At 41.7% G+C, this 25,180-nt stretch overlaps 2 protein-coding genes and 3 non-coding genes across 14 annotated transcripts in view; all 5 read left to right on the forward strand.

The window, feature by feature from the left end:
* Positions 1-645: 645 nt before the first annotated feature.
* Positions 646-19,438, forward strand: LOC144717894 (pumilio homolog 2-like). Of its 10 annotated transcripts, none has more exons than XM_078593671.1 (22): positions 646-784; positions 1,263-1,413; positions 5,149-5,217; positions 5,486-5,591; positions 6,030-6,214; positions 6,618-6,784; positions 6,962-7,241; positions 7,551-7,689; positions 8,018-8,134; positions 8,624-8,769; positions 8,878-9,016; positions 9,300-9,443; positions 9,646-9,930; positions 10,339-10,566; positions 11,326-11,599; positions 11,824-11,953; positions 13,312-13,440; positions 13,731-13,868; positions 14,155-14,280; positions 16,299-16,420; positions 16,658-16,850; positions 17,215-19,438. In XM_078593671.1, exons 2-22 carry the CDS (start codon positions 1,285-1,287, stop codon positions 17,344-17,346), a joined length of 3,378 nt encoding a protein of 1,125 aa, XP_078449797.1. In that variant the 5' UTR covers positions 646-784; positions 1,263-1,284; the 3' UTR covers positions 17,347-19,438. The 10 variants fall into 10 exon arrangements, with proteins under 10 accessions (XP_078449797.1, XP_078449798.1, XP_078449789.1 ...); XM_078593672.1 differs by having other exon boundaries at positions 8,627-8,769; XM_078593663.1 differs by having other exon boundaries at positions 664-784; positions 1,271-1,530.
* LOC144718266 (small nucleolar RNA SNORD103/SNORD85) lies at positions 8,348-8,438 on the forward strand. The gene has a single exon (XR_013585308.1). It is a non-coding gene; the product is annotated as a small nucleolar RNA SNORD103/SNORD85 (small nucleolar RNA).
* LOC144718267 (small nucleolar RNA SNORD103/SNORD85) lies at positions 10,164-10,257 on the forward strand. The gene has a single exon (XR_013585309.1). It is a non-coding gene; the product is annotated as a small nucleolar RNA SNORD103/SNORD85 (small nucleolar RNA).
* Positions 13,086-13,178, forward strand: LOC144718265 (small nucleolar RNA SNORD103/SNORD85). The gene has a single exon (XR_013585307.1). It is a non-coding gene; the product is annotated as a small nucleolar RNA SNORD103/SNORD85 (small nucleolar RNA).
* A 4,766-nt stretch (positions 19,439-24,204) lies between the features above and the next one.
* Positions 24,205-25,180, forward strand: part of LOC144717896 (uncharacterized) — a 114,097-nt gene continuing 113,121 nt past the window's right edge. The window contains exon 1 of the mRNA XM_078593674.1: positions 24,205-24,666. Within this exon, the coding sequence (XP_078449800.1) occupies positions 24,601-24,666 (66 nt within the window). The 5' untranslated portion in view covers positions 24,205-24,600. The remainder of the gene's footprint in view (positions 24,667-25,180) is intronic.

The following is a 25,180-nucleotide window of genomic DNA, read 5'->3' on the forward strand; positions in this document are numbered from 1 at the left end:
AACCAAAGGAAGAGAGACATGAAAACTCCAAATATCAAACTAAATATTTGTTATTTTACCTGGTAAGGCCCACTGAGATATACTCTTTTGCAGAAGCCACCTATCCACAAATGATAGCTCAATGAAGTGGCTTATGATATGGACATTTTAATGCAGCCAAATAATCTAAGCGCACTTTGATTCTAAATGTGGTGGGAAAAACCGGAGGACCAGGATAAAAATACATGCAACCAAAAGAAGAGAGTCATGCAAACTCAAAATATCAAACTAAATATTTGTTATTTTACCTGGCAAGGCCCACTGAGATATACTCTTTTTCAGAAGCGACCTGTCCACAAATGATAGCTCAACGTGTGGACACATTTTCAGTGCAGCCAAACACTCTCATCGCACGTTGATTCTGAATATGAAATTAAAAAAACCGGAGGAACCGGAGAAAAATCCACGCGACAATGGGAGAGAGGGGGAGAGAGACATTGCCAAACTCCAAATATTCAGGCGGGCATGGCCAGGGTCAGGGTTCAAACCCCCCACAACGCCCTTTCCTTGCACGCACACGGCGAGCGAAACCAAGTTGGTCGGTGTGTGAGAGGGGGGTGGGAGGAGGCGGGTGGTGGTTGGGTGGTTTGGCTGAGGGGAGGGCGGCAGTAAGCCGGTGGCTCAGGGTCCCGCCCGCTCGCTCATGGCATCCATTACCGCGGGGCCGGTCCGCGCCATATTGTGATGCTGGAGCGCACGGGCGGGGGCCGCCGCCGCCATCCGCCAGCATCGGCCGCCCTTCGCTGTGAGTTTCGCCTCGCCGATTGCCTCGGCGAGTTTCCGATAACCGTAGCTACGTGTCGGCGTGGTTATGTAGGGGTTTTATGCGTGTTATATATAATTCGCAAAGCCACCCGATGGTGAAGGAGATGGGATAGTTATTTGCATTGCTGATTTTTTGTTGGGGGGGGGGGGTCATTCTTAGTCCGTAACGTTTTTGTCAGCCGAACCACCACGCACCAACCCTTACCACCCCTGCCGAGACTGGGGCACGTTTCTCTGCTGCCGTTCTAGGCAAGGCGCGAGGCTTGAGCCGGTAGCGCGGGTAGCGCGTAGGCCGCAACGCGTGCTCGCTTTCATTGTTCTGCTCCTTCACGCCGCTAATTATTAAACCACCCGAATACATCGAAGCCAGACTCCCTGTGCCGCTGTCGTCATCGTCGCCGACAGTTTCTTCGCTTGAATGAAACAAGTATTTTTTTTGTTTTCGCTTTGCTTTCGAGGCATGAAGGTGAGCGGCGGCCGATGATGCATGCAAGTGGCCAGGACGGCCGAGGAGGAGGAGGCGCCATGCCCGTGATGGCCCAACCGGGCCCTCCGCAACATCAACATTCTCAACAACAGCAGCAGCATCATCATCATCAGCAACATCAGGTAGTGCAGGCTGGCCGCTCGCAGGACGACGCGATGGTTGGATACTTGTTTGAGAGGCAGCATGGACAGCAGGTGGCCGGGCCTGGCTCCAAGCAGCAACACCAACAACTTGACCAGGTGGGGCACACGGGGGTGGGTTTCGTGGTGTCTGCCATTGTCTGGAGATGGTGTGGTTTAGTGCGGTCTCACTTTACAAGATGTGGCCGCGATGTCTCATTGTCTGGAGATGGTGCGGTTAACGTGACCCACTTGGCAAGATGTGGCCGGTATGTTTCATTGTCTGGAGATGTTGTGGTTGGTATCTCATGGTTTGGAGGTGATGTATCATTGGGGATGGCATGGTTAGTGGTCTCATGATTTTGTGGGTGGTGTGGATTGGGTTGGTGTCGTTTCGAGATGGGTTGGTATTTGAAAACCCTTTCGTTAGGTTGTAATTGAAGTTATTGTATGCAATGCTTTTCATTTTGAGCTGGTGTGGCGATTTATTTCATAATAAATCAATAATATAGCAACGGTTCGTATGTACTACAAATGTAGGGTTAGATTGTACTGTGTGTACTTGCAATTTTGGATATGGTACCGTGGTTTAATCACTTTACAACGTCGCAATGCAAAATGATTAGGTCTGTCTATTCGCTGATTAACATTTATTGCATCAAACGTATATTTTTTTAATATATTAGATTGACGTTTGTATGTTATAAGTTCGTGTTTATAACAAAAGATTGTCTACTTCCTGATGTTGCCTTTCCTCGCGTGCACGTGTTTCCTTTGGCGTTTTTACCGTTGTGAAGGCGACGTTAGACAATTTGAATGTGGAGCTCGCTCCACGTTCTCTTTTTTTAGTGTACATTTAGAATTATTAATTTTTAAATTGAACTATTTTAATAATGGACCCAGCCCCTCGTGCTCTTAGTACAGTGCCTAATGTACAGTAAGGCCGGCCAAACGCACGTGCATCATTGTCCCACTTTTGGAATTGATTCGTGAACACTTTAGATTGTGGCTTTTGAAAAGGGCCCACAATTAATTCCAATGTTCACGTTAAATCGCGTTTAATGGTTGCATGATAATATTCGGTGGCAATTTTTAGTATCCGTTTGTATATAATTGTTTAAATGTTAATAACTTCCTGCTTTTGACCACATGAGCGCACTGTACCATAGAGGCCTAGTGCTTGGAGGCTTTCGTGCCGACTTTTGTTGGAGTGAGGCCGGGTGGCTCTTTCGTCGTTAATTTATATTGTCAAACTTTCTCGTGACCAGGATCGGTACATTGCAGTAGCGTGTTTTTTAGATTAAGTTCACATTATACGTCGACACATTTTGCCGTTTCGTTTGTGCATTGTTTGCCAGACCTGAGAAGGTTCGCCTCCAGTTTTAGGGGAAGTTTTTTTTTTAGTTTTTTTTTGGTGGGGGGGGGGGGTTCATTTACCATGAAGTTACGCCCCCCCCCCCCCCCCCCACTGATTTTTTTAATTAATCTACCTCGGCTATAAAAGTGGTTGAAACTGTGCCCGTCGTGTTGGTCTTGAGGTTTTTCTGTAAAGTTTGGTATAAAATGTTTCCACAAACGATGTAGGATTTGTGCTTTGGTCTAGATTTTTCATAATCCCGGTTGGTGATATTGGTGTGTTTTATAAATGTAAATGCATGTACGTTGTTGAACGGTGGGATTTCCCTGCTGCAATGGTTATGGTTTAAGTGTCAGATGGGAGGAAATCCAGACTGTAATGTTTGAGAGTTTTGTGTTTGTTAGTCAACTGCGCATCTCAGTTGATATAGTCGTAGCAGGCGCATTATTTAAACGCTGCAAATGCATAAACAATGTCAACCCTCATCTCTTGTAAAAAAAAAGGCTTGCTGTGTGACTCGTTGATTGGGCTTGTTGCTCGTCCTAAATAAGGACATGTTTACAGCATCGACTGATTTGGTCCACAGCGCTCAATGGTGGATGAACATTTGCATTCCTACGGAATTGATTCATCTACTTGATAGATTTTAAATGTTGTACAGCTTACACAGCGGCGGTGATTACCTGCTATTGCTCGTTTGAAAACCTTTGGAATGAATGAAAGTCGATGCTGTGTAAAGGTGTAAATGAACATTTCCAAACACTTGACTGGGGTAACTTTTTCTTGTTATTTCAAGAAGCGATTGTGTGGTTAAACGTATCTGGAATGCATGTATTTTTACATTGTTTTCTGGAGCATTAGTGCCCTTAGAGAATTTGGCATTATGCTGAGAAATAAAATTAAAACGGCACCAAGAGGCAGTGTTCTTTGTCACTTGTTCAAGCTTAAGCTGCTGGGATTTCTATGAAACATGAAAGAATGCCTGTGTTGTTCGGTGCCATAAATTAAGCTGTGACTAAGTAAATATATTGCTGCATTGATATACTCTGCATAATTCTCTTTGTGAACGCTATATAAATTCACAAGTGGCCTGTCTTTAATGTCTTTTGAAGAGCAAGTCACGTGTTACAGAAACATGTATAGATTATAAATCGGGGTAGGTATGCTCTAAATGTGTTAGTTAATCTACTCATGAACTGTGCACATTTAATGCCGAATTGTTGTAAAATTATTTTGGTTTCAATTATGGTAACTTCAACCTCGGTCCAAAAAACAACGTAAGACGCTTCACCCAGGCACTCTTATGACATTTAATACGATGTAATTCCCAAAGAATGTGGGGTGTTGCCAAGCCATTGTTTCCTTAAGACAGGCGTTAGATTTAAGTGTTATTCTACCACTGGATTTTTTTCTGCAGCAATTTTAGACACTAAAGGTTTGCTTTTTGGATATTGCTACAAAGCTATACGATATATATTTGTGAAATATGTAAGTGGTTGTGCCTGTAGTGAGAGCTTGTTCATGTAAAAGAACTTTTGTAGAGAATTCCACATCCGCCCACACGCGTTTAACAGGGTGCTGTGGTTAGTACAACAAACATTAAGTGCAACCGCTGCATTTTAATGGTCAGTCTTGGATGCTGCATACGCAGTGGGGTTGTTGAATAGGTTGTTAAGTATGATTTAATAATTGAAGCACGCATCCAGTGAATTAATAAATTCGCTTTTATTTAGATCATCAAATCATGTCTTTTTTATTCATGATGTGTGAATCCATACTGAATGGATTAACAGAGTTACTGCAGTATTATGAAAATAAGACATTTATATAATTTCAAGTCCTAAATGGATACAATTCATTAAATCAACAAGGTCCTGAATTGGTCTAAACCTAAATTTATCTAGCTTCATTCAATGGATCTTTATGGGTTACTGAGTTTAATTTTAGGACACTAACTTTTTAAAGTATGTATTGCTTACATTTTGGATATTGGGTCATATTGAGTATTTTCCCACTCATTTAAGTATATGCATTATGTTGTTCACAATGCATGATATTGTTGAAACTACTTCGTGTGATAAAATACAACCCAAACTTAATTTCAATTCCATTGTATTACAAACTGATGTAAATAAATGAGTATTATTGAGCCTAATGTATTTGATTATGTATAGGTTTCCAAAAGTCAGTACAGTGGAACAAGCTGCGATTTTTTTAAAAATTGTTAAGTGTTTTTATGAATGTAAAATAAAAAAAACTGAAGCCTTTTGTTGAAAATAACTTCTGCAGGAAAATTCGTCATTGACGCATATGCTGACATTTTAGCTTTCTGGAAAATTGCACAAATTGCGGTCCGTTAACTGTTGTGTCTGTTTTGGCAGGGTCACTCCGTGGAAGATCTCAATCATGGATTCCAAGCTTTAGCTTTGGAAGGAAGGGGTATGGGTGAGGTGAGTGCCTATAGAAACTGCCTACTCAATTGCGGTATGTGCAAAGTAAAAAAAAAATCCATTTTAAAGTTCCCTTTGTGATCCAGTTGGAATGGAAACTGAATTGTAGGGTCCATATCAGCTTGTATGGAAATGTGTGCAAGTTGGGCCTATTGTTCAAGTACTGTTTTGGGGAAGTTACTGGTGAGTGGTTGTGGCTACTATTTTCAGAAATTGTACTGTGGTGCTTTCAGGAGTTGTTTTAGCAAATAATATTTTTGTTATGCAGCTCTTGCCATCAAAGAAATTCTGGGAATCTGATGATTCTGCAAAGGATGGATCAAAGAGCCTTTTTCTTGGTGATGAATGGAGAAACAACACGTGGGGTGCATCAGGTACGTTGTGACAACTTTGCCATTTATCCAAGGATGGAGTTTAAGTTTGACTAATGGTTAGAAATATTTAATTGAATTACTACGAATAGTTGAATTCCTTGTCTTAGTTTTTATTAAGTTTGTCAAGAAATATGCCAACAAATTTGATTTGCATTTTTTTATAAATGTATCCACATACTTTCTGGTTTCTTAAAACATGGTTGTGAAGGAAATATTTGAATATCATGTACAGTATAACTGTTTTCGTTGGTACTGGTGCATTTCATTTTTGTCGCTTTTAATTATGATATCTGAAAGATTTTTGCAATACAGAAATTCGCCAATTAACGTTTTTTTGGGTTGTTCGATGACTCACTTGGGTAGGCTAAACCTTTAATGTTGACGTTTCATGGCTAAGCTTGATTTTAAAAACATAAACGTTGCTCAATTATATTTCAGACCACTCGGTGTCCCGGCCAATCATGGTTCAGCGGCGCTCCGTGCCAGGTGGTTATGGGAGCAGTGACATGAGCTCGGTGCTGTCTCCACGTTCAGAAGCAGATGGCCTCGGAGTGAGCATGGTGGAGTATGTCCTAAGCCCATCTCCTGGAGACAAGCTTGATCCCAGAGCTAGAAAAGCATTTGTAAGTAACATCGCAAAGCATGATGCAACATTTCGATTTAAAGCATTCGTGACTGCAGGGATTCATATGCTTGGTTCTTTTGGTAAAGTGACGTAGAAGGTAAATAATAAAATAATAAAAATAAAACAATAAAATGCTCACGACGTTTCGATTGCAACACAAGCAATCATCATCAGGTGTGAAAACCACAGCAAGAAAATGTGTGGTTTTCACACCTGATGATGATTGCTTGTGTTGCAATCGAAACGTCGTGAGATTTTTATTGTTTTATTTTTATTATTTCCCTTCTACATGACTTTACCGAAAGAACCAAGAACATGATGCAACATGATACATTTTATTTTTAAATGAGAAATATGTTGAGAGCTTTACATTTAAAATAATTTGTGTCATACCTTTTCAGGGTGCTGTGGATCAGGAGTCCAATGATGTCTCAAAAGTTGACAAAAAGGGCAAATCTTCACCCTTTGAGGAGGATAAGGGTGGCGATCTGAAAAAGGATGACGAGAGCGTGATGAAAGTTGGAATGGCAATTTCAAATGGGATCGATACAGATTTAAAGGAATTCAGGTAATATTTAAGTTTTGCATGTATGAACATAATATTCTTTGTAAAAATGTGTACAATTTAACATGCACTTTGATAAAAAATGTTTTTTTTGTAAAATGATCTTCATCGACTGATGTAATGCATCTTTTTTGTACCCACCAAATCCACTGCTCTGCATGCTTTCTACACACGGGGTAGCCGCATGCCAGGTAGCCGCCAGGAATCGCCGACTGAGGTGGCCGAGCGTCTGGGTGTCGTCATGCAGTCAAGTGGCGATGTGCTGGTGCCGCTCGCTGGAAACGCTGTCCCCAAGCAATGCGTGGAAGAGTTTGGGCCCCCTGAGACGCAAAACGTGCCCATTGATCCACTTGAGCCAGTGAGCCTTGAGTCGCTCCAGTTTGAGTATTCCAGCGGACAGGTGCCAATGGACTCTCCTGCCGCCAATGTCGGACTATTTGACTATCCTACACAGCAGCAGGTGATTTGTGGAATTTTTTTTGTACGACTTGCTTCTGGGTGAAATTTTCATCCTTAATTGTGTAAAATGTTGTTCGTTAGTCTATTTAATCCAGCTAATGAAAATACAGGCCAGTTCAGAGATGCATGATAATTACCTATTTTGCAAGAGTGACCTGGGATACATCAAGTCGATTAGAATGCAACAGCTTTTTAATGCATTGTAAAATGTTAAATATGTATATGCTGTATAACGATAGTGTAATATACATTTTAATACATACAATGGTTAATTGTAAGTTAATGATACATTTGTGTGGTCCTTTATCAGCTATTCCAACGTGTGTCAAATATGCAAGCTGTGCAGCAACAGCTGGCCAACAGCCAGCAGCAGCAACAACAACAGCAGCAACAACAGCAGCAACAACAACAACAATATGCCCTTGCAGCAGCACAGCAGCAGCATGTTGGTAAGATTTCATGCAATTGGAATTGTTTAAAATGTTTTTTTATCATGCTTTTACTTGTTGTAGTTGCCTTTTTAATTGTACTTTTCAATTAATTATTCATGGTCAAGGCTGTGATGATTCTCTTGCCCTCACTGAGAAACCCATTGGGTTCTTTGATGAGACTCCTATTTGTACTCATTTGAAACTGAGCCTGACCGTACAGAAAGTTTATGATTATTACTGCATTAACCTGTCAACTTTGATAATGTGTGCTCGTTACTGTGAATAAGATTGTGGAGAAAAAAGTGTAAGTTGAGTTGTCTACGCAATCTGCATGTGCATTCCACAGGCATGTTTTCAGCTGGTCTTCCTCCAACAATAATGCACAATCCCTACATCATAAGCCAGGGCCCACCAGGAAGTGACCCATATTCTGCTGGGCTAGCTGCAGCTGCCACTCTTGCAGGTGAATACTTATTATTTTGGAATTAAAGGGTACAATAATTCAATTTTATTTGTGAGCAGTAGTTATTTAGTAGTTGAATGTGGTCATCTCCTTTTTCATTGTAGTAATGTAAAACGTTGAGGTCGATATATTGTATATAAAGCCTCTGGTATTAATGTTTAATTATGTAAAAATTGCATATGTGAATGGCTTTAGTGGTCTATAAAAGTCTGGTCTGGCAATGATGAAACATCTTGCCCTCACTGAGAATGTCGTTTGGGTCATTCAATTATGAGAGTCTTTACATGTACTCTACTGAGCCAGACCTGATTTTAAGGCCCTGTAACCACATGCGATTTCTGTTAAGTCTTATTTCTTTTATAATACCAATTGTGTGTTTGCATAGAAGTACTTGCTACCACAAAATATTTTTACTTTATTTGGTTGTACTTGGGTTTTTGTTTTGCCTTTCATAAAGTCACTTGGAAAATTACTTTTGTTTTTGAAAAGCAGGCCCTGCAGTGGTACCTCCCCAGTACTATGGCCTCCCGTGGGGGGTCTATCCTGCCAACTTATTCCAGCAGCAGGCGCTAAATGGTGCACCAAATGGTCCAAACCAGACCGCTGCTTCCCAGGCACAGCAAGGGCAGCTTCAGGTAACAACACTTCACAATGATAGCTTCATTGTCATTTGAAATTTATTACCAAAAATAGATTTACCATTTCCTCTATTTGTAATCGTGGCTTTTCTCGACGCGTTTCAGATGTTGAGGGCGGCAAGTGGCCAGAGACCACTCACTCCAAACCAAGCCCAGCAGGGCCAGCAGCCAGGAGACAATTTGACAGCAGCCAACACTCAGCTAGCTTTAAGCCAAGGACTGGCAGCGGCAGCAGGCATGCAAGGTAAACGTTCGGGATGTAGCCTGATGGCAATGTGCGAGTAAGGTGCCAGGCACTGGCATTCCCTTGTTTTCATGTGTTTGCTGACCTCTACGTGTGCTATGATTTAGATGTGAAGACAGTCGCTTAAAACCCACACTTGGGCTGCACAATACTGACTATAATAGTTACTTAGCCATCGCCAACTTGCAAAATACATTAAGACCATATTAATTATATTAGCTTCAATGTAAGTTAACCGGGTAGTTTCAACAACATCTTGGGCTGATGGTTTTTCTTTGTTTAGGTTATCAGGTGATTGCTCCGGTTGCATACTACGATCAGAACGGAACTCTGGTGATGAATCCCAATGTGCGTGCCGGACTAGGCGCTCAGCTCCGTCTTGCACCCCCAACACCTGTCCTCATCAATGCGGCTGCTGCCCAACAAGGTACTTTTTTTTTTCTACACTCAACTAATGTAGTTGCACAAAACGACAACACTTAACTGTAATAACATGTGGCGTTTATCAGTGTTATTTATTGTTTCTGTTACCTTGGTTAACGTTTGTAACTGCAAGCTTAATGTACAAAATCTGGGTCCTGTACTGGTTTGTAAATTCGAATGCTAATTCTAACCTTTTTTTGTTATAGCTGCCCAGTCAGCCCAGGGTCCTGCCAACAGCATGGCCAACTCTGTAAACAGTCTGTTCCGCCCAATCGGAGCACAGCACAGCCAGCACAGTCAGCAGCAGCAGCAGCAACAACAAGGGGGTGGAAACATGGCGTCAAGCCCCTTCTACAGCAACTCCTCACTGTCTGCTGCCTCTCAGGCTAGCTCCCTGTTCTCCCAGAGTGGCAGCTCTCTTGGCTTTGGCAACAACAGCTCCCTGGTGGGTGCAGGCATTGGATCAGGTCTCTCAGCATTTGCTTCCACTGGTAAGCAGAAAAATCAACGGACTTTTGATTGGCAGTGTTTTTGAGACCACACACTTGTCGTTTGAAATGAACGACAGCATGAATTTAAGATTGCTTTATTGAAGCATAACTGCTGCTAGTGGCTATTGTAAAAGTGTATACTGTCAATCAGATCAGAACTGGTTTTGTAAAAAAAATAATGCTTGACATGTTCATACCTAAATGGGATGGATTTAAATGATAATGACCTATAGTCTGGCTATGATGATACTCTTGCCCTCACTGAGACATTGCTATATGGATGTTTATGTTGAGAACATTTTTTGTACTCTTTTTGCCTGAGCCAGACTTTAAAGTAACAATCTCCAATTCTTAATGGAACACAAGTTCGCACGTTGATACAATTGCATTACTATGGTCCGTGCACAGGTAACTCTGCAATGACAAGTGGATCTCGGAGGGACTCGTTGTCTGGAAGTCTCGACTACAAGCGTTCAGGCAGCGGCCTGGCCCCCATCAGCCAGTCATTTTACAATGGGCTTGGATTCTCCTCTTCACCTGGGCCCATTGGCATGCTCCCCCCTAATCATAACCCAGGCTCCCTCACACCACCACCCTCCCTGTCCTCTCATGGATCCTCATCCAGCCTTAACATTGGTATGTACCTTACATTTTTCTGTTGATCAGAGGTGCACAATTCTGGCGTTTTTCATTAACTTGGGAATGCAGTTACCTTCATGTTTGCACAAATGGTGTTTTCTGTATCGTACCACATCTGTTGCATATAACTAGATTTGACGCTTATTTCACTTTATGTTGCATACCATGAAGCTGATAAATGATGCAACTCATCATAGCATACGACTTTGGATTTTACCCAAAACACATGGTATAAACATCGAGACTCATGATAAAGGTTTATAAAAATCTGTTTAATACAAAATTCAGCATGTTAACACCTCTTCAAATAAATTCACGACGGTCCAATACATCGGTAACACTTATTTGGTAAAGTTGAGGAAACAACAATAAAAATAATAAAATAATTCTCACGACGTTTCGGCCACAATGCAAGCAGCCGTCCTCAGGTGAAGACCAGGTCTGTCGGGGAGACAGCGTGAAGACCAGGTCTGTCGGGGAGACGGCGCTGTCTCCCCGACAGACCTGGTCTTCACGTGAGGACGGCTGCTTGCGTTGTGGCCGAAATGTCGTGAGAATTATTTTATTATGTTTTATTTTTATTATTTCCCTTCTACGTGACTTTACCGAAAGAACCAAGAAGATTAATCCCTGCAGTCACGAAAGCTTTAAATCGAAATTTAATTGAGGAAACAAGTTCGTATTTTCTTTCATATAAATCTGTGTACTCTTTTGCACGTAGCTAATAAAAAAAAAATTATATTGCCAATCCTGCAGGGTTACCAAATGGCAGTGGTCGCTTCATTTCTGCGGCACCGGGCGCCGAGGCCAAATATCGCAGTCTGAGCGGGACGACGTCGAGCCTGTTTGGAGGCTCGGGGAGCCAGCTGTTCCCGACACTGCGGCCCCGCTACACCCACAAGACGGAGATGATGCCCACTGGGCGCAGCCGCCTGCTTGAGGACTTCCGCAACAACCGCTTCCCGAATCTGCAGCTCCGTGACTTGGCAGGGCACATTGTTGAATTCTCCCAAGACCAGCACGGCTCTAGGTAAGGCCCCCCCGCACACAATGTGGGTGCAATAAAGGTAATTGTTTCCCGATGACTCAATGCGGCAGATACATTAATTCCTAATTTTATTTGTTCCTTTAAAAAAATGTCCAGAAAAATTCTTAATACATTTGGATTGTCATTTTTTGCCCATTAACTTGGAATTGTGTAAGAAGGAATGGCTCCTTTGTTAGAAAGCACTGATTTGTATTGTTGGCGTGCAGATTCATACAGCAAAAGTTGGAGAGAGCCATCCCAGCGGAGCGACAGATGGTTTTCGCTGAGATATTGCATTCGGCCTACCAGCTCATGACCGATGTCTTTGGAAACTATGTGATACAAAAGTTTTTTGAGGTAAGAATGGATGCAATTCTTTTGCAATGTTTCACATGTTTGATGAAGAGCAATTTGACATTTTTGGCATGTGAAAAAAATGTACGCATTGTTGATAATAAATAGATGATACCAAGCGAGATGTATTATTTAATAATTTACCTAACCCAAGTCATTCTAAAAATATATTTTTCTTTAAATTGTACAAAATCACTGGCCACGTATGATGCTTGTATAGTTGTCACATTTCCACGAATGTTCACATACTATATTAAATATACCATGAAGCAGACCTCTTATACATAAGTACATTACTTGGGAGTATTCTTGAAGAGTTTAATGTCAGATATTGCAAATGTTTTTTTATTTTTTAAATACATGATTAAAAATTACATTTGATTGGCATAAGATAGCGACAAAATTATGAAAGGTCATAAGATATTTTTACCTATTGTGGTATTTCAAAATTTTGCTTCACATATTTGTGTTCACACAATTGCTTGCAAGGAGAATCGCAAAGCTCTAAATAGGCAGGAAATAAGTAGGAAACACAATGCTGGCTAGACTACAATATTGATGCCAAGGTCTTATTTGGAGGAATATTTTTTAAATAAGGTCTGCCATAAGTATAATCAATTATATCATTTTAGTGGCATATTATTGATTAGTACATTGTAATTGGGCTGTGAACTTGGACATTTTAATAGAAACATGGTAATGTTATTGCATTTGGAACATTGAAAGCATTGGAGTACATGCAGTAATAAGTGTATTTTTAGTGAAAATCGACGGGAGTTTAAATACGGCATAAACGTGAGCATGTAAAAGTAAACCAAAGAAAATTATTTAATTCTGATATTCGTGCAACAGTGGTTAATTTATGATTGTATAACAACGTTCCTCTCGTCCTTCCATTATGCATACCAAAGCTGAAAATTACATTCACGCATTATTTCTCAATGTATTGTCCAAGAACCCATTTGTGTGTACCTTGTGAGTTATCTCATGCATTGGTTTCTTCATGGTGCTCCCATTTTCTTCTCACATGCGGGGAACACTCTTCAAAATTAAATTGGCTATATATCCCAGTAAAGTTTTGAGGTTGCAATGTATTGCTTTGATAGATTCATTATGTAAGTTACTGCTGTGGTAATCTGGCAATGATGACACACTTGCCCTCACTGAGAATTGCTGTTAAGCGGTTTGGTGAAGATACCTTTAAATTGTACTCTTGTTCTGAGCCAGATTTTTTTAAATCATAAATGGCCACATGGCAGAATTTACACACCTATTTTATTACATTTTAATGTATTTTATGACTTGCACTATTGCTTTCAAACGTGCGGTGTGAAAAATCGTGTCCGTCAATGTCCTTACAGTTTGGCAGCCCTGACCAGAAGCAAGCACTCGCCCAGCGAATCAGAGGACACGTGCTTCCTTTGGCCTTGCAGATGTACGGTTGCCGGGTTATTCAAAAGGCTCTTGAATCGATCCCTCCTGAGCAGCAGGTACTTGCCTGGGATTATACAACAGGAAATAGGGGGACAGAATTGTAATTAAAATCTGATTTTGCAACAAACAAAACATTCCCTAAAGGTCTTCAATGTTTTATTTGAAAGGTGGTGATGTGTACTTACCTGAATAAATAGTAGCTTGATTGTTAAGTGTAACAGGTTGTTTCCATAGAAAAGGAAACAAAAATAAATTGCCTGAAGGATAAATGGATATCTGTTCACCATTGCACTTAATGTATCCTCTTTAGACAAATTAAAACTGTTTTAAATCCTGTTTTTCCTAGAACGAAATGGTCCTGGAGTTGGATGGCCATGTCTTGAAGTGTGTCAAGGATCAAAATGGAAATCATGTGGTGCAGAAATGCATTGAATGTGTTCCACCCCATTCTTTGCAATTCATCATTGATGCGTTTAAAGGACAGGTACTGTATATTGCATTCCTCACAACTGTACTTTTGTTATATGCATACATAGTGCTGCATACTTTTCATTTGGTGTTTTTAGTCAAAAGAAATATCCATTATGAGAAAAATACTGTAGTGTGTAAAAATTCTTTCTCACTAAAAAAAACTAATTTCCAATTTTATTCTGTTAAAAAAAACATTTAGTCACAAAGCCACGGAGAGAAGGGCATGTTGCCCTAGCACATACAAAACAAACATTTACACAATGGATAACATGTCCACCATGTTCCTTATTTTTTTCCAGGTATTTGCTTTGTCTACCCATCCATATGGCTGTCGAGTGATCCAGCGCATCTTGGAGCACTGCACTCCAGATCAGACCCAGGCCATCTTGGAGGAGCTCCATCAACACACTGAACAGCTTGTGCAGGTCAGTCTGCACCAGACATTCGCCAAGCTCAGAGCTGTAAAATAATTATTTTCTTTGGTTCTTTCGGTAAAGTCACGTTGATAGAAAAATTATAATAAATAAAGTGAATAAAAATGTAACAAAAAAACCTGGTTCTTAATCGGAATGAGTGTACTGGCAGTCTATAATGTTGACTGTAGCCTGGTTCTTAACCTGAGTGAGCGTACTGGCAGTCTATAATGTAGACTGTAGCAATTGTTCTTAACCTGAGCGAGCGTACTGGCAGTCTATAATGTAGACTTATTTTTGTTCTTTCAGTAATTTAAATATAAAAAATATATAAATAAAAACAAAAACCACGACGTTTCGATCGCAACACAAGCGGTCGTCATCAGGAAAAGTGGAATTGGCCTCTAAAATCAAACTGTTTATGAAGGTTTCGAGATGGGCGTAGCCCAAGTGTCAGTAGCATGGGTGGGGCAGCTAATGTTAATGTCGGAGAAAGCAATGCCAACGCAGTGGGTCTACACCAATCAAAAGGGCCGCCAGGCAATCATTTGCACCTCGCTCCACATACCCACACTGCTGACGGTGGAGATTGACAAGAAAACAAATCAAGTCGTGACCCAAAGTGGTTGATGACATATAACAATCTTCTCGGTTTAAATTGTCTATATATGGATGGCTTCATGAATTAATCTGTGTTGATAGCCACTACTGGCTCTCAACAAAGATTCGTTCATGAAGTCATGAACGAGGTGCAAATGATTGCCTGGCGGCCCTTTTGATTGGTGTCGAACCCACTGCTTTGGCATTGCTTTCTCTTACATTAACATTAGCTGCCCAGCCCATGCTGCTGACACACTTGGGCTACGCCCATCTATGAACCTTTATAAACAGTTTACCTTTAGAGGCTATAAACCCCCTTTTCCTGATTACGACCACTGTGTTGTGATCGAAACATCGTGGTTTTTGTTTTCATTTATATTTTATATATTGTTTTAAAATGACTGAAAGAACCAAGAATAAGTCTAAAGACTGCCAGTACACTCACCGAGGTTAAGAACCAGGTTACAGTCTACATTAGTGGTATTGTGTTGTTTATTATTTTTATTCACTTACATTTTTTTATCTTTCTATATGAGGGACTTTACCGAAAGAACCACAGAATAGGAGTTCCTGCAGTCACGAAAGTTTAAAATCAAAATTTGTGAAATAATTCTTTATATGAAACGGTAGCCTTACATTGTTTACGTTGCAAATTCTCCCATACTATTGTAGTGGGTTCAACTGAGTCGCAGACGTAGACTTTGAAGGCAGCGCATTTATTTAGTTCCAATAGACGGGGTACACTTTCCCTTAACACAATAACAATCTTGGGTGGTGACCACCTGGCTAACTACACTAGTTACCACGTAACTGTTACTACGGACCCGGGACCAGCAGCATCTGCCCGGGTCCACGTGCCTGAAGATCCGTAGGACGGAGATCGTCGACGAATGGTTTATTTCCCGAGATGAACAACCCCGATCCCTCTCGAGACTGCTTATATTCTTTGCGGCGTGGCCGGCTCCGACACTGGGCCACGTCCCCCTTCCAGAACCATCGGGAAGGACCTGGGTCTCAATCACGTGACCCCCCCCCCCCTAGCCCCCTCTTGGGGGCCCCCCCTGTCATCTTAACTGGTCACGTGTCCTCCCGGGTCAACCAGAATGTCACGGCCTCGGTCGACCTTCCCCCTGAGGTCGGCACCCACACACCGTGTCCTGTAGGGCCATCCAACGATGTTACTCAACGCACACCGTGCCCCTCTATGGCCGGTACTGCACCCACAACATGATGACATCCAGCGATGTCACTCCATCATGGTTAATACTGTTCATTTTAGGCAAATAATTTACTAGTTTGAACGAAGGGTAAATCTGAATTTTATTTAACATTAGTAAATATTTTTTTTTCTATTTAGTAGCCTTATTATTACACCTGTAAAGATGAGTGTCCTCTCTCCCTCAATGTACTGCCATAAATCTTGTTTTCAGGATCAGTATGGAAACTATGTAATACAGCACGTTCTTGAACATGGACGGTCGGAGGACAAAAGCAAGATTGTTGCGGAGATGCGTGGAAAAGTCCTGATACTGAGCCAACACAAGTTTGCCAGGTGCAGTGTTGTTTCAGCTCCTTTGCTTCTGCTAAAACAGTAACTGGGTTGTACAAATAGTGTCATGTCCAGCGTGACCACTCGGGAGAAGGGGGGGGGGGGTAAATGTTTTCTGAGTGGTCATTTTGTGAATGTCGAAGTTGTTGACTTCAATGTTTTGACTTTCACTAACAATCGAATTCTACTGCTCATGCATGACCTGTCACCAATGGGTGTTTCTCCCTTTGCCGTCTGCAGCAATGTTATTGAGAAGTGCATTACTCACACGTCGCGTGCGGAGCGTGCACTGCTCATCGAAGAGGTGTGCACCATGACAGATGGCCCCCACACTGCTCTCTACAGTATGATGAAGGACCAGTATGCCAACTACGTGGTGCAGAAGATGATCGACATGGCCGAGCCAACCCAGCGGAAAATCCTCATGCACAAGGTACGTTCTGAGGGTTACTATGCCATCTGAGTAACTTCTATCGCAAGCGTTTCCAAAATTGCATTGCGGTGCACAATGCTATTGCACCTCCGTTGGGGCACAGTTGGCTAAGAACGGTGCGAAAGACGTTCAACATACAACATTGATCTAGACGAGCTGTGTAGTTGGTGTGGCATGCTGCTGTCGAGTAATTTTGAGTTGACTTTATAAATGTGTAAATGTTTTAATTAAATGAGGATATTATTTGGTTGTTGGCAATCTCCATGTGCTAGATGTATGCAGCTAAACTAAAAAAATTTGATTTGAACATTTGCTTCCTAATATTTGGTGACTACCTTTACCTAAGACATGTGTTTTTTTGCAGATTCGGCCGCACATACCAACTCTGCGCAAGTACACGTATGGCAAGCACATCCTCGCCAAGCTGGAGAAATACTTTGTGAAGAACAGCACCGACCTTGGACCTATTGGCGCTCCACCCAACGGAATCCTGTGAACAAGCTTTGCTTGCGAGAGTCGTATAAGCAACCAGAGAATAATTGATGTTGTTGTAGGTGTACATTTAAGGGAGAAAATATTTTATCCCAGGCATGCTTTAATTATTTCCAATATCATAATCCATTTTGTGTGTTTTTACTATAAGCTGTTGATGTAGTTGGTAGTGTTGATGTTTTGTAGCATTTCTAGACTTTTGATTTGTCTGAGGTTTAGGGAGTAAATTATGAAATCTCTCCAGCAATAGAATGTAAAACCTTATGCTTGAATAATAAGGTGTAAAAGTCGTGTTCGGTTGAAACTACACAGTGCTAATGTTGTATAAAGCTGACCAAAGAAGTGTTAAACAACTCGTGACAATGGGCTAATGTTCTACATTGCAACACTCGGATTTTTTTTTATTGGAGATAAAAAAAAACCTCAAGGCAATATATAGTGTACGACTTAAACATTTTTGGCCGGCTTGATAAGCGCATTTGTGCCATGCAGTTTCAACTAAACATGCTTCTTAATAGGGACAAAAACCATCGTGCTCATGCTTTCCCCAGTTGCCTCAAGAGTCGCCGTTACACTGCCCACCGCTTTTTTTTTCACCACCGTAATGTAGATAGAATGTAAATAAGGTGTATAATAACTTGACAGCCACAGCAAAATAGCCTTATGGTCCCTGGTACTACTGACTCAATGGTTTTCTTGGGCCCTTCACACCAAAGAGGCATGCACTGGGGAAAAAAAACTATAGTCCCGTCACTGCTGTAAAGAGAGATTAAATAGCATTCCTCGTGGTTGGTTAACCCTTGCATGAAGCGTACGTGTAAGCTTTTCGTACTTTAAATGTGCTAATTATTTAGACTTTTTAAATTAAATGTACACAATCTGTTTTATTATAATATATACAGTAAAATATATGCATGCAAAACAAGACGTCAATGAAAACGACTTTTTTTTCACTGCTAACAAAGGAAACTGCATATCTGCTTAGATTGTACATTTGTACATTTGTATCCCAGTTGATGGAAAAAGAGAACCATTTTACAACTTTTGACATTTATAAATTCAGATTTTTGTTTTCCAGCTGCAGTAGCGCCATGCATTGGGCTACCGCATGCATATATACAGTGTACATTCTCAGTACTTTGTGACTGTGGTAACATTACCTTAAACTTTTACACAGCTCGTGCGAGTTGCAAGCATTGCAGCTCTGTTTATATTTGTAAGTGACAGTTTTTATTCTGCCTTTTGAGTTATTTTTTTTTAGATTTTATTACTGCACTGTTATAATTATACCTGTGATTGCAGATTGTGCATTGTAGAAATGTTTAAACAAAAAAGCATCGTTTCCATAAAATTATCTTGTGTTCCTGCCTATGTAACGTGATGGGAGCCCCTTTTTGTACAGTGGTGTATTTTTCAAGTTTGTCTACTTGTAAGTGAGCAGTGTATGATAGTGTCCATTTTTTCCCCCCCATTTGAAAATAACCCTGTTAACATACTATTATGTATATTATGTGGAAAGCCTTGTATATGACCCATCCATTGAAATGGAGGGTTTGTTCCATAAAAAAGAGAGCAGAGGCTCAAATGTAACTAAGTACTGTATAACCATTGCCTCACATGCATATATTTTCAAGCGTTTTAATGTATATTCAGCTAAGGCATGCAAATATGATGGAATGTACAGGGTGAGCTATCTTAATTCCAGTCGGTATAAACACAACATCCTGATGTATGGTATACAGTAGTGTAGCAATACAATGCAAGATTTCAGACATGGATGTAAGAACTTTTCAGAATTTAAACAACTATCTTTTGGCATTTTTGAAGGCATGTGGAACAAAAATTGTCATTTGGGGAAAATATGCAGCTTTTTTGGGTTCAGTACAGTTTTCCCAATACATATTACTGGGTAAGGAAATATATATACAGTGTATATATATTTATATGTACCTAGTTCAACTTTTTCACTTCAATCAGGTTTTCCCCTTCTGACTCCATTGCCACAAGATAAAACAATTAATCTATTTTGTCGTTTGTATATGCTGTAACAAACAATTGTGAATATCACTGTATGAAATAAACTTTCTGCTCCTTTCCGTAGAATAATGGAGTACTGTTTGGTGTGGTGTTGGCATGGTTGTGTGCACAAAATGTTACTTATAGACACTACAGGGACTAAGAATAGGTTTTACTCTTTCTGGCAATACAGTTAAGATGTTAAAACACCAAACAAACCTTTTGCAAGGAATCATGTCTGCATTAACCACATTTACTTGTGGTGAACATGCAAACAAAAAAGATGCTCTGACAGTATGTACATTGTCTTTGAAACTGATTGGTCATCAGCAGAGAACTTTAGAGCCTAGTCTGAAACCGTGTTAGGCCAGATTGACGCCAAATGGCGAACAGCACAAAGACAACGCACGGATCAGGACATTGAGAGCTCGGGGTGAGCTGCAACATGATGGGAAAACCTCCCTTGCCATCTTTAACGCCTGTTGCCAGAATGGGTAAAACCTATTTAAAATTTTTATACTGGCAACGGAGTCCCATGATGAAAAATAGACTTTGGGTTCAAATAATTGAGTTCAACGATTAGCGTCTGTTTCTGAATGGTCACTTCAGGGCAATGATTAGATTAAACATCACCTTTTACGGTCTTGTTTGAATTTCGCTTTGCTAATTTTGTTTTGTTCCAACTAATTTTACCATACAAATTGCATAACAAAACGTTACATTGCATGTATCAACTGAACTCCCTGTGAAAGATGACAATCTGAGATGTCTTGGTAAGTCGCGCTTAATTTGTAATGCCCCTAGTTTTCGTCTTGTCAGATGGTGTTATAATTTAATTGCAGTTAAAGGTTAATAGAGGGGGGAAAACTACCATAGGCATGAATAAAATTACGTAAAGGACAACTTCGGATGTTAAGCGTTGAAAGTGGCAAAACAATAAGTTGGTTGGTAATCAAACGTTAGCCCTTAAGATGTAACCATAAAATATAACTAATTATAAAATACTTGGAATAATATGCAGATCTCATTGTACACTGCACTCTAGGAAACATTGTTCTTAAGATGAGGGTGTTCCGGATGTGACGACGTCAAAGCAGACCGGCTGTTGTATCAATGAAAAATTCACTAACTGCACAGAGATTAAATGTCAGTCGTAGAGTTATATACTGCAATAATTAAAAGAGACGACTGATTTAAAGAATTGGACCCATTGTTTTCATCGCAATGGATTTAGTGGCCAAGCAACCAGAAACAAATTAACAGAACACACAATCGAGCAAAGATCACAACGTGCACGGTTACATTTTTATTTAAAACGTGAGAATTGTATTATTTGATATTTTTATTATTTTATTGTTTCCTTTCTACGTGACTTTACCGAAAGAACCAAGAATAAGAATATGCACGGTTAAGTATGGTCAAATAACTCCCATGCCGTGAGAGGGGGGGGGCCTTCAACGCATTGAGAAGGGGTGCTGCAAATTCCACGTTTAAATCGGACTTCATTTCTCGCAGAGTATTTTACGGCGTCCACCCGAAATACTAACCGCAGCTCTGGATGAAATTAAATCGCTGACCATGCGCCTGATGGCGGTGGCACACGTCTGTAATTCAGCACTGGAACGGTGGTGGCATTACAATCTGCGTGAATCGCCCTGCTCGCGTGCGGCATCGAGGTGCCATACCCTGCTTCGCCGTGAGATGGCGGTACAGTCAAGCGTGGCCGAATCTCCATCTCGACCATCCGAAATGCGGATCGAGCGTTGTCCCCTCGCACGCGTGGATTTTATCTAAGTTGCTCCGGTCCCCGCCCCCCCGCCCGCAGGTTAATACTCATTAATTTTATGAACACATTTTTTATAGATGTTTTTAAAAAAAACGCGCAACTTGGGCAATTGTTAAATTGTTAGCACCGGCTGACCTGCGTGGCTGCTGTCGCTTCCGAGTCGGTCTCTCTCTTCTCGAGTGAGCGAATGTCGTGCGGCGCGTATTGCGAGCTGACATTTGTTTCCTCTACCGTGTTCATCGTGTGCCGTTTAGTCTTCGTCGGACGTCCAATGCCACATCCACAGATGGCGCTGCTACACTACTTGGATATTTCATCGGGTCAACTTAGCAAATAGGAAACGCTTTAAAGACCCCTCCCCCGTGTTCCCGACAAACAGCAATTCCTGTTTTACCGGTGCGGGCTGGGTGACTTTTTCTTGTTCTGTTTTTTAGTAACCGCAGGGCACCAACCCAGCTAATTGCTACCATCATCGAGTAAAAACATCCGGCCTCGTTGTGTGTGTCTGTGATTGCCCGTGCACACACGAAAGCAATTACTGTCGTTTAATCAGCATTCATATTCTTGGTTCTTTCGCTAAAGTCACGTAGATAGAAAATACAAATAAAATAAATGTAAAATGAAAAAAAACTAAAAATATATATACAAATTAAAGATAAAAAAACACGACGTTTCGATCGCAACACAAGCGGTCTTTATCAGGCGCCTAATGAAGACCGCTTGTGTTGCGATCGAAACGTCGTGGTTTTTTGCTTTTATTTAAAATTTTAATTTATTTTTTTTATTTTATTTTTATTTTCTGACTTTACCGAAAGAACCAAAATATGATTTGCTGCAGTCACGAAAGTTTTAAGTCAAAATCTAATCAGCATTTGTTTTTCTTTGAGGAGTAGACGTGGACAGCCGTAGCCTTCGCGAGGAAAAGCCCTTGGATAACTTTCAGCGGCGCACCTGAATAAATATCGTCACCAAACCGGCCTTCCGTCTCCTGGCGCCGATTGCTTACCACGGAAGACAATATTAATAATAGCACGTCGCCAATAATTTTTGGGGTCTAACTTATCATCATCATCATTAGCCATGATCAATTCACTGCTGGGTAGAGACGGACATTTCGCCATATTTACGATCCCGCACTTGCACGCACGAGCTGATTCAATCGCTCCATCTCCTGCGTCAGTGTCCGCTTGGGTGGGTTTCCGACCTTTGACTGCCACTCGATAGCCTTTAACCATCGGTCATTATCCAGTCCAATCTCATTTGCCTTTATTCAGTTTTAATTATGCCTTTAACAAGTGCATATTCTAAAACCTGCAGGGTGGTCCGGATGTCTTGTAATCCCAAATTAATTGACCCGTAACATTCTTTTCACTTTGAATATTCATTTCTGTTTGAAATAAACCTGACTTTAAAAAATATATCTTTCGTTTGAGAGAATTGGATTGGGGGTCATACGACATCTGGAGCACTCCGTGTTCCTCTGCATGTATCTCTCCATGTACTTTCAAAGCACGCGTCTCTCAACATTTCTTTGCGCACTTTTCAAGTTTGATTCCGTTGTTATTGTTAACGACCACTCACATCGACATGGCAGCGGTGATCTCACTTCACTACAGGTTCACACAAACATGTTTAAACATCTAGCGTGGATTTGGACAGGACACGTGTATTAAAGAAACAATGTGCTCAAAGTTCTGGAATAATGTCTATGACATGCAAGGAATGTAACGCGTCCGAGAGGGCGTTTGTCCGGGGAGATGGAACGATGAAATCGGCTCGTGTGCAAGTTTTACGTGGACTCAAACATCGCAGGATCGCGAGCGCAAATCGTAGCTTGGAGAGGGCTTCATCCAGCAGTGTATTGACCATGGCAGATTACAATGACGTGACTAAGTTCGTGATGGATATCATCATAACGTCGTAAATGACCCCTCGTATAGGCACGCGTTCGCTGTTTCAAGAAAATCTGTCGTGCGCACGTTTGGGTCTGCAAACCACGACCGCGTTGAGTTGCAATTCCAGGCCACGGCTGTCCGGAACGACGAGTGATCATCCTGACACCTCCTCCCCACGCCGCTTCACAAACCCGCACTGACCCACGTGGTGGAGTAGAATCAAAGCCCCGCTACATATAAAATCAGCGCAAAACACGGGGTTCTTCATCCAGCGGTGGATTTTACAAAGATCTGCTGCGCATCATTGATTCGAGGAGTGCCCAAGACGGCCTTCGTAAAATCAATCTCGCAGTTTTTTTCCACTCAGCCACCCATTGTTCTGCGTGTTAAAATGAGTACCGATGTAGACAGCAATCATTTGGAACAATCTTCTTGGTTCTTTCGGTAAAGTCACGTAGAAGGGAAGGTAAAAACCAGGTGTGTCGGAGAGACAGCGTTTGAATCAGACGCTGTCTCTCCGACAGACCTGGTTTTCACCTGAGGACGGCTGCTTGCGTTGTGGCCGAAACGTCGTGAGAATGATTTTATTATGTTTATTTTTATTATTTTATTACTTCCCTTCTACGTGACTTTACCGAAAGAACCAAGAAGATGAATCCCTGCAGTCACGAAAGCTTTAAATCGACAAAAATTTGGAACAATGTTAGAAGTTTCACCGCCGCCCGCCCGCCCCGCCCCCACCACCACCACCACATATCTTCATTCTCGAAACGCGCGTTATTCACACATGATGGTGGTGATTTCTGGAATGTAATTACGTAATGTCATAACATATATTGGCCATGTCGCGACCAAGCGAAGCGAGAGAGTGGGGAGCGTGAGAGTGAGTGTGTGTGTGTGCGTCTATATAAATATATAAGCGCGTGCAAAACACCCTTTCAGTCGCAAGAACTGTTGTTGTGTTGAAGAGGCTTTACTTGCCTTGCTGAAAATCTGAAAGAAGTGGGTGGGGGGTTTCGGATAACTTTAAACCCCCGTGCTACCAAAGTCCCTCCTATCCTCTGGCTGCTGCATTAAACACACGCACACACACACAAAACGGAGAGAGGGGGGTGGGTGAAACTCGGAAAAATAAAACAACAGTCGGCTTCTTGTGAGCTGTGTGTGGGGAAAGCGGGACACATCACACACACGCACGCGCGCGCACGAGAGAGAAGCTTGATTTGATAGCTGCGATTGTTTTTTTTAGCGAGGAGGGTCTCTGTGTGTGTGTGTAGGGGGGGGGGTGTGTACGACTGACCAGCTCCCGTCTCCTCCTCCTGCCTGAGCGCTGCGCTTAAGGCACCGCTGGCAGGGTGAGAGGCGATCGGACGCGACCCACAAAAACCAAATCCAAGAGCGACATCGTCATCCATCTCTCTCTCTCTCTGCCTCTGCTCTGCTCTACACCCGAGAGACGCGGCTGCCAGATTCATCTCTGCGTAGCCGTCCGTGCAGGGTGGTTGAGCACGCCGATCAAGTCGAGGCGCTTTACTGCGAGGGATCGATCTAGTCGGCGATCATGGAGAAGAAGAAGATGATTCTTCTTCTGTTCCTGTCATTTGTGGCGCTCGCCAAAAGTGAAATGGTAAGTTGCGGGCACAAGCACTTCGATGTTGGACGTGTTGGGTCTGTGTGTCTGTGTGTGTGTGTACTTGCGCGTATTTGCGTTGTTTAATTTTTGATTCTCCACGGCGGTCAAAAACAAGGGTCGACCAAGCCCGCGTTTTAATGTCAACGAAACTCACGTGGCTGCTCTATCACCTGATTTACCTGCGCTAGCGATGTATTTAATGTGGTCAGATTGGAGCGGGTATCGTAACTGGGCGCGTTAACGCTGTTTCTTTTGCCTCGATTAAGAAGGGACTTGTTGATGGGAGAGTTCCTGCAAATACCGTGCTGGCAATCCAATCAGAAACCCTACGTGTTCAGTCGACCAGTATTTGTTTTAACAAGTCGAACTCCGCTGATGAGATGCAGAAAGCGGAAAATGACCCAGAGGTTTTCCCTTCTTAAACATTCGCTGCTGGATAATAATAATAATAATCGGTGGACTGCATAGCCGATGGGCTTATGGAATGAAGCTGTTTCGTTTTGATGTG

This window comes from Lampetra planeri, chromosome 4 (genome assembly GCF_965212315.1).
Source record: "Lampetra planeri chromosome 4, kcLamPlan1.2.h2, whole genome shotgun sequence".
NCBI lineage: Eukaryota > Metazoa > Chordata > Hyperoartia > Petromyzontiformes > Petromyzontidae > Lampetra > Lampetra planeri.

Coding starts and splice junctions, on each gene's coding strand:
- LOC144717894 (XM_078593663.1), top strand. CDS start 724: ATGCTGGAGCGCACGGGCGGGGGCCGCCGCCGCCATCCGCCAGCATCG. Junction 6,215..6,617: donor CCAGAGCTAGAAAAGCATTT/GTAAGTAACATC, acceptor ATACCTTTTCAG/GGTGCTGTGGATCAGGAGTC. Junction 16,421..16,657: donor AGCCAACACAAGTTTGCCAG/GTGCAGTGTTGT, acceptor TGCCGTCTGCAG/CAATGTTATTGAGAAGTGCA.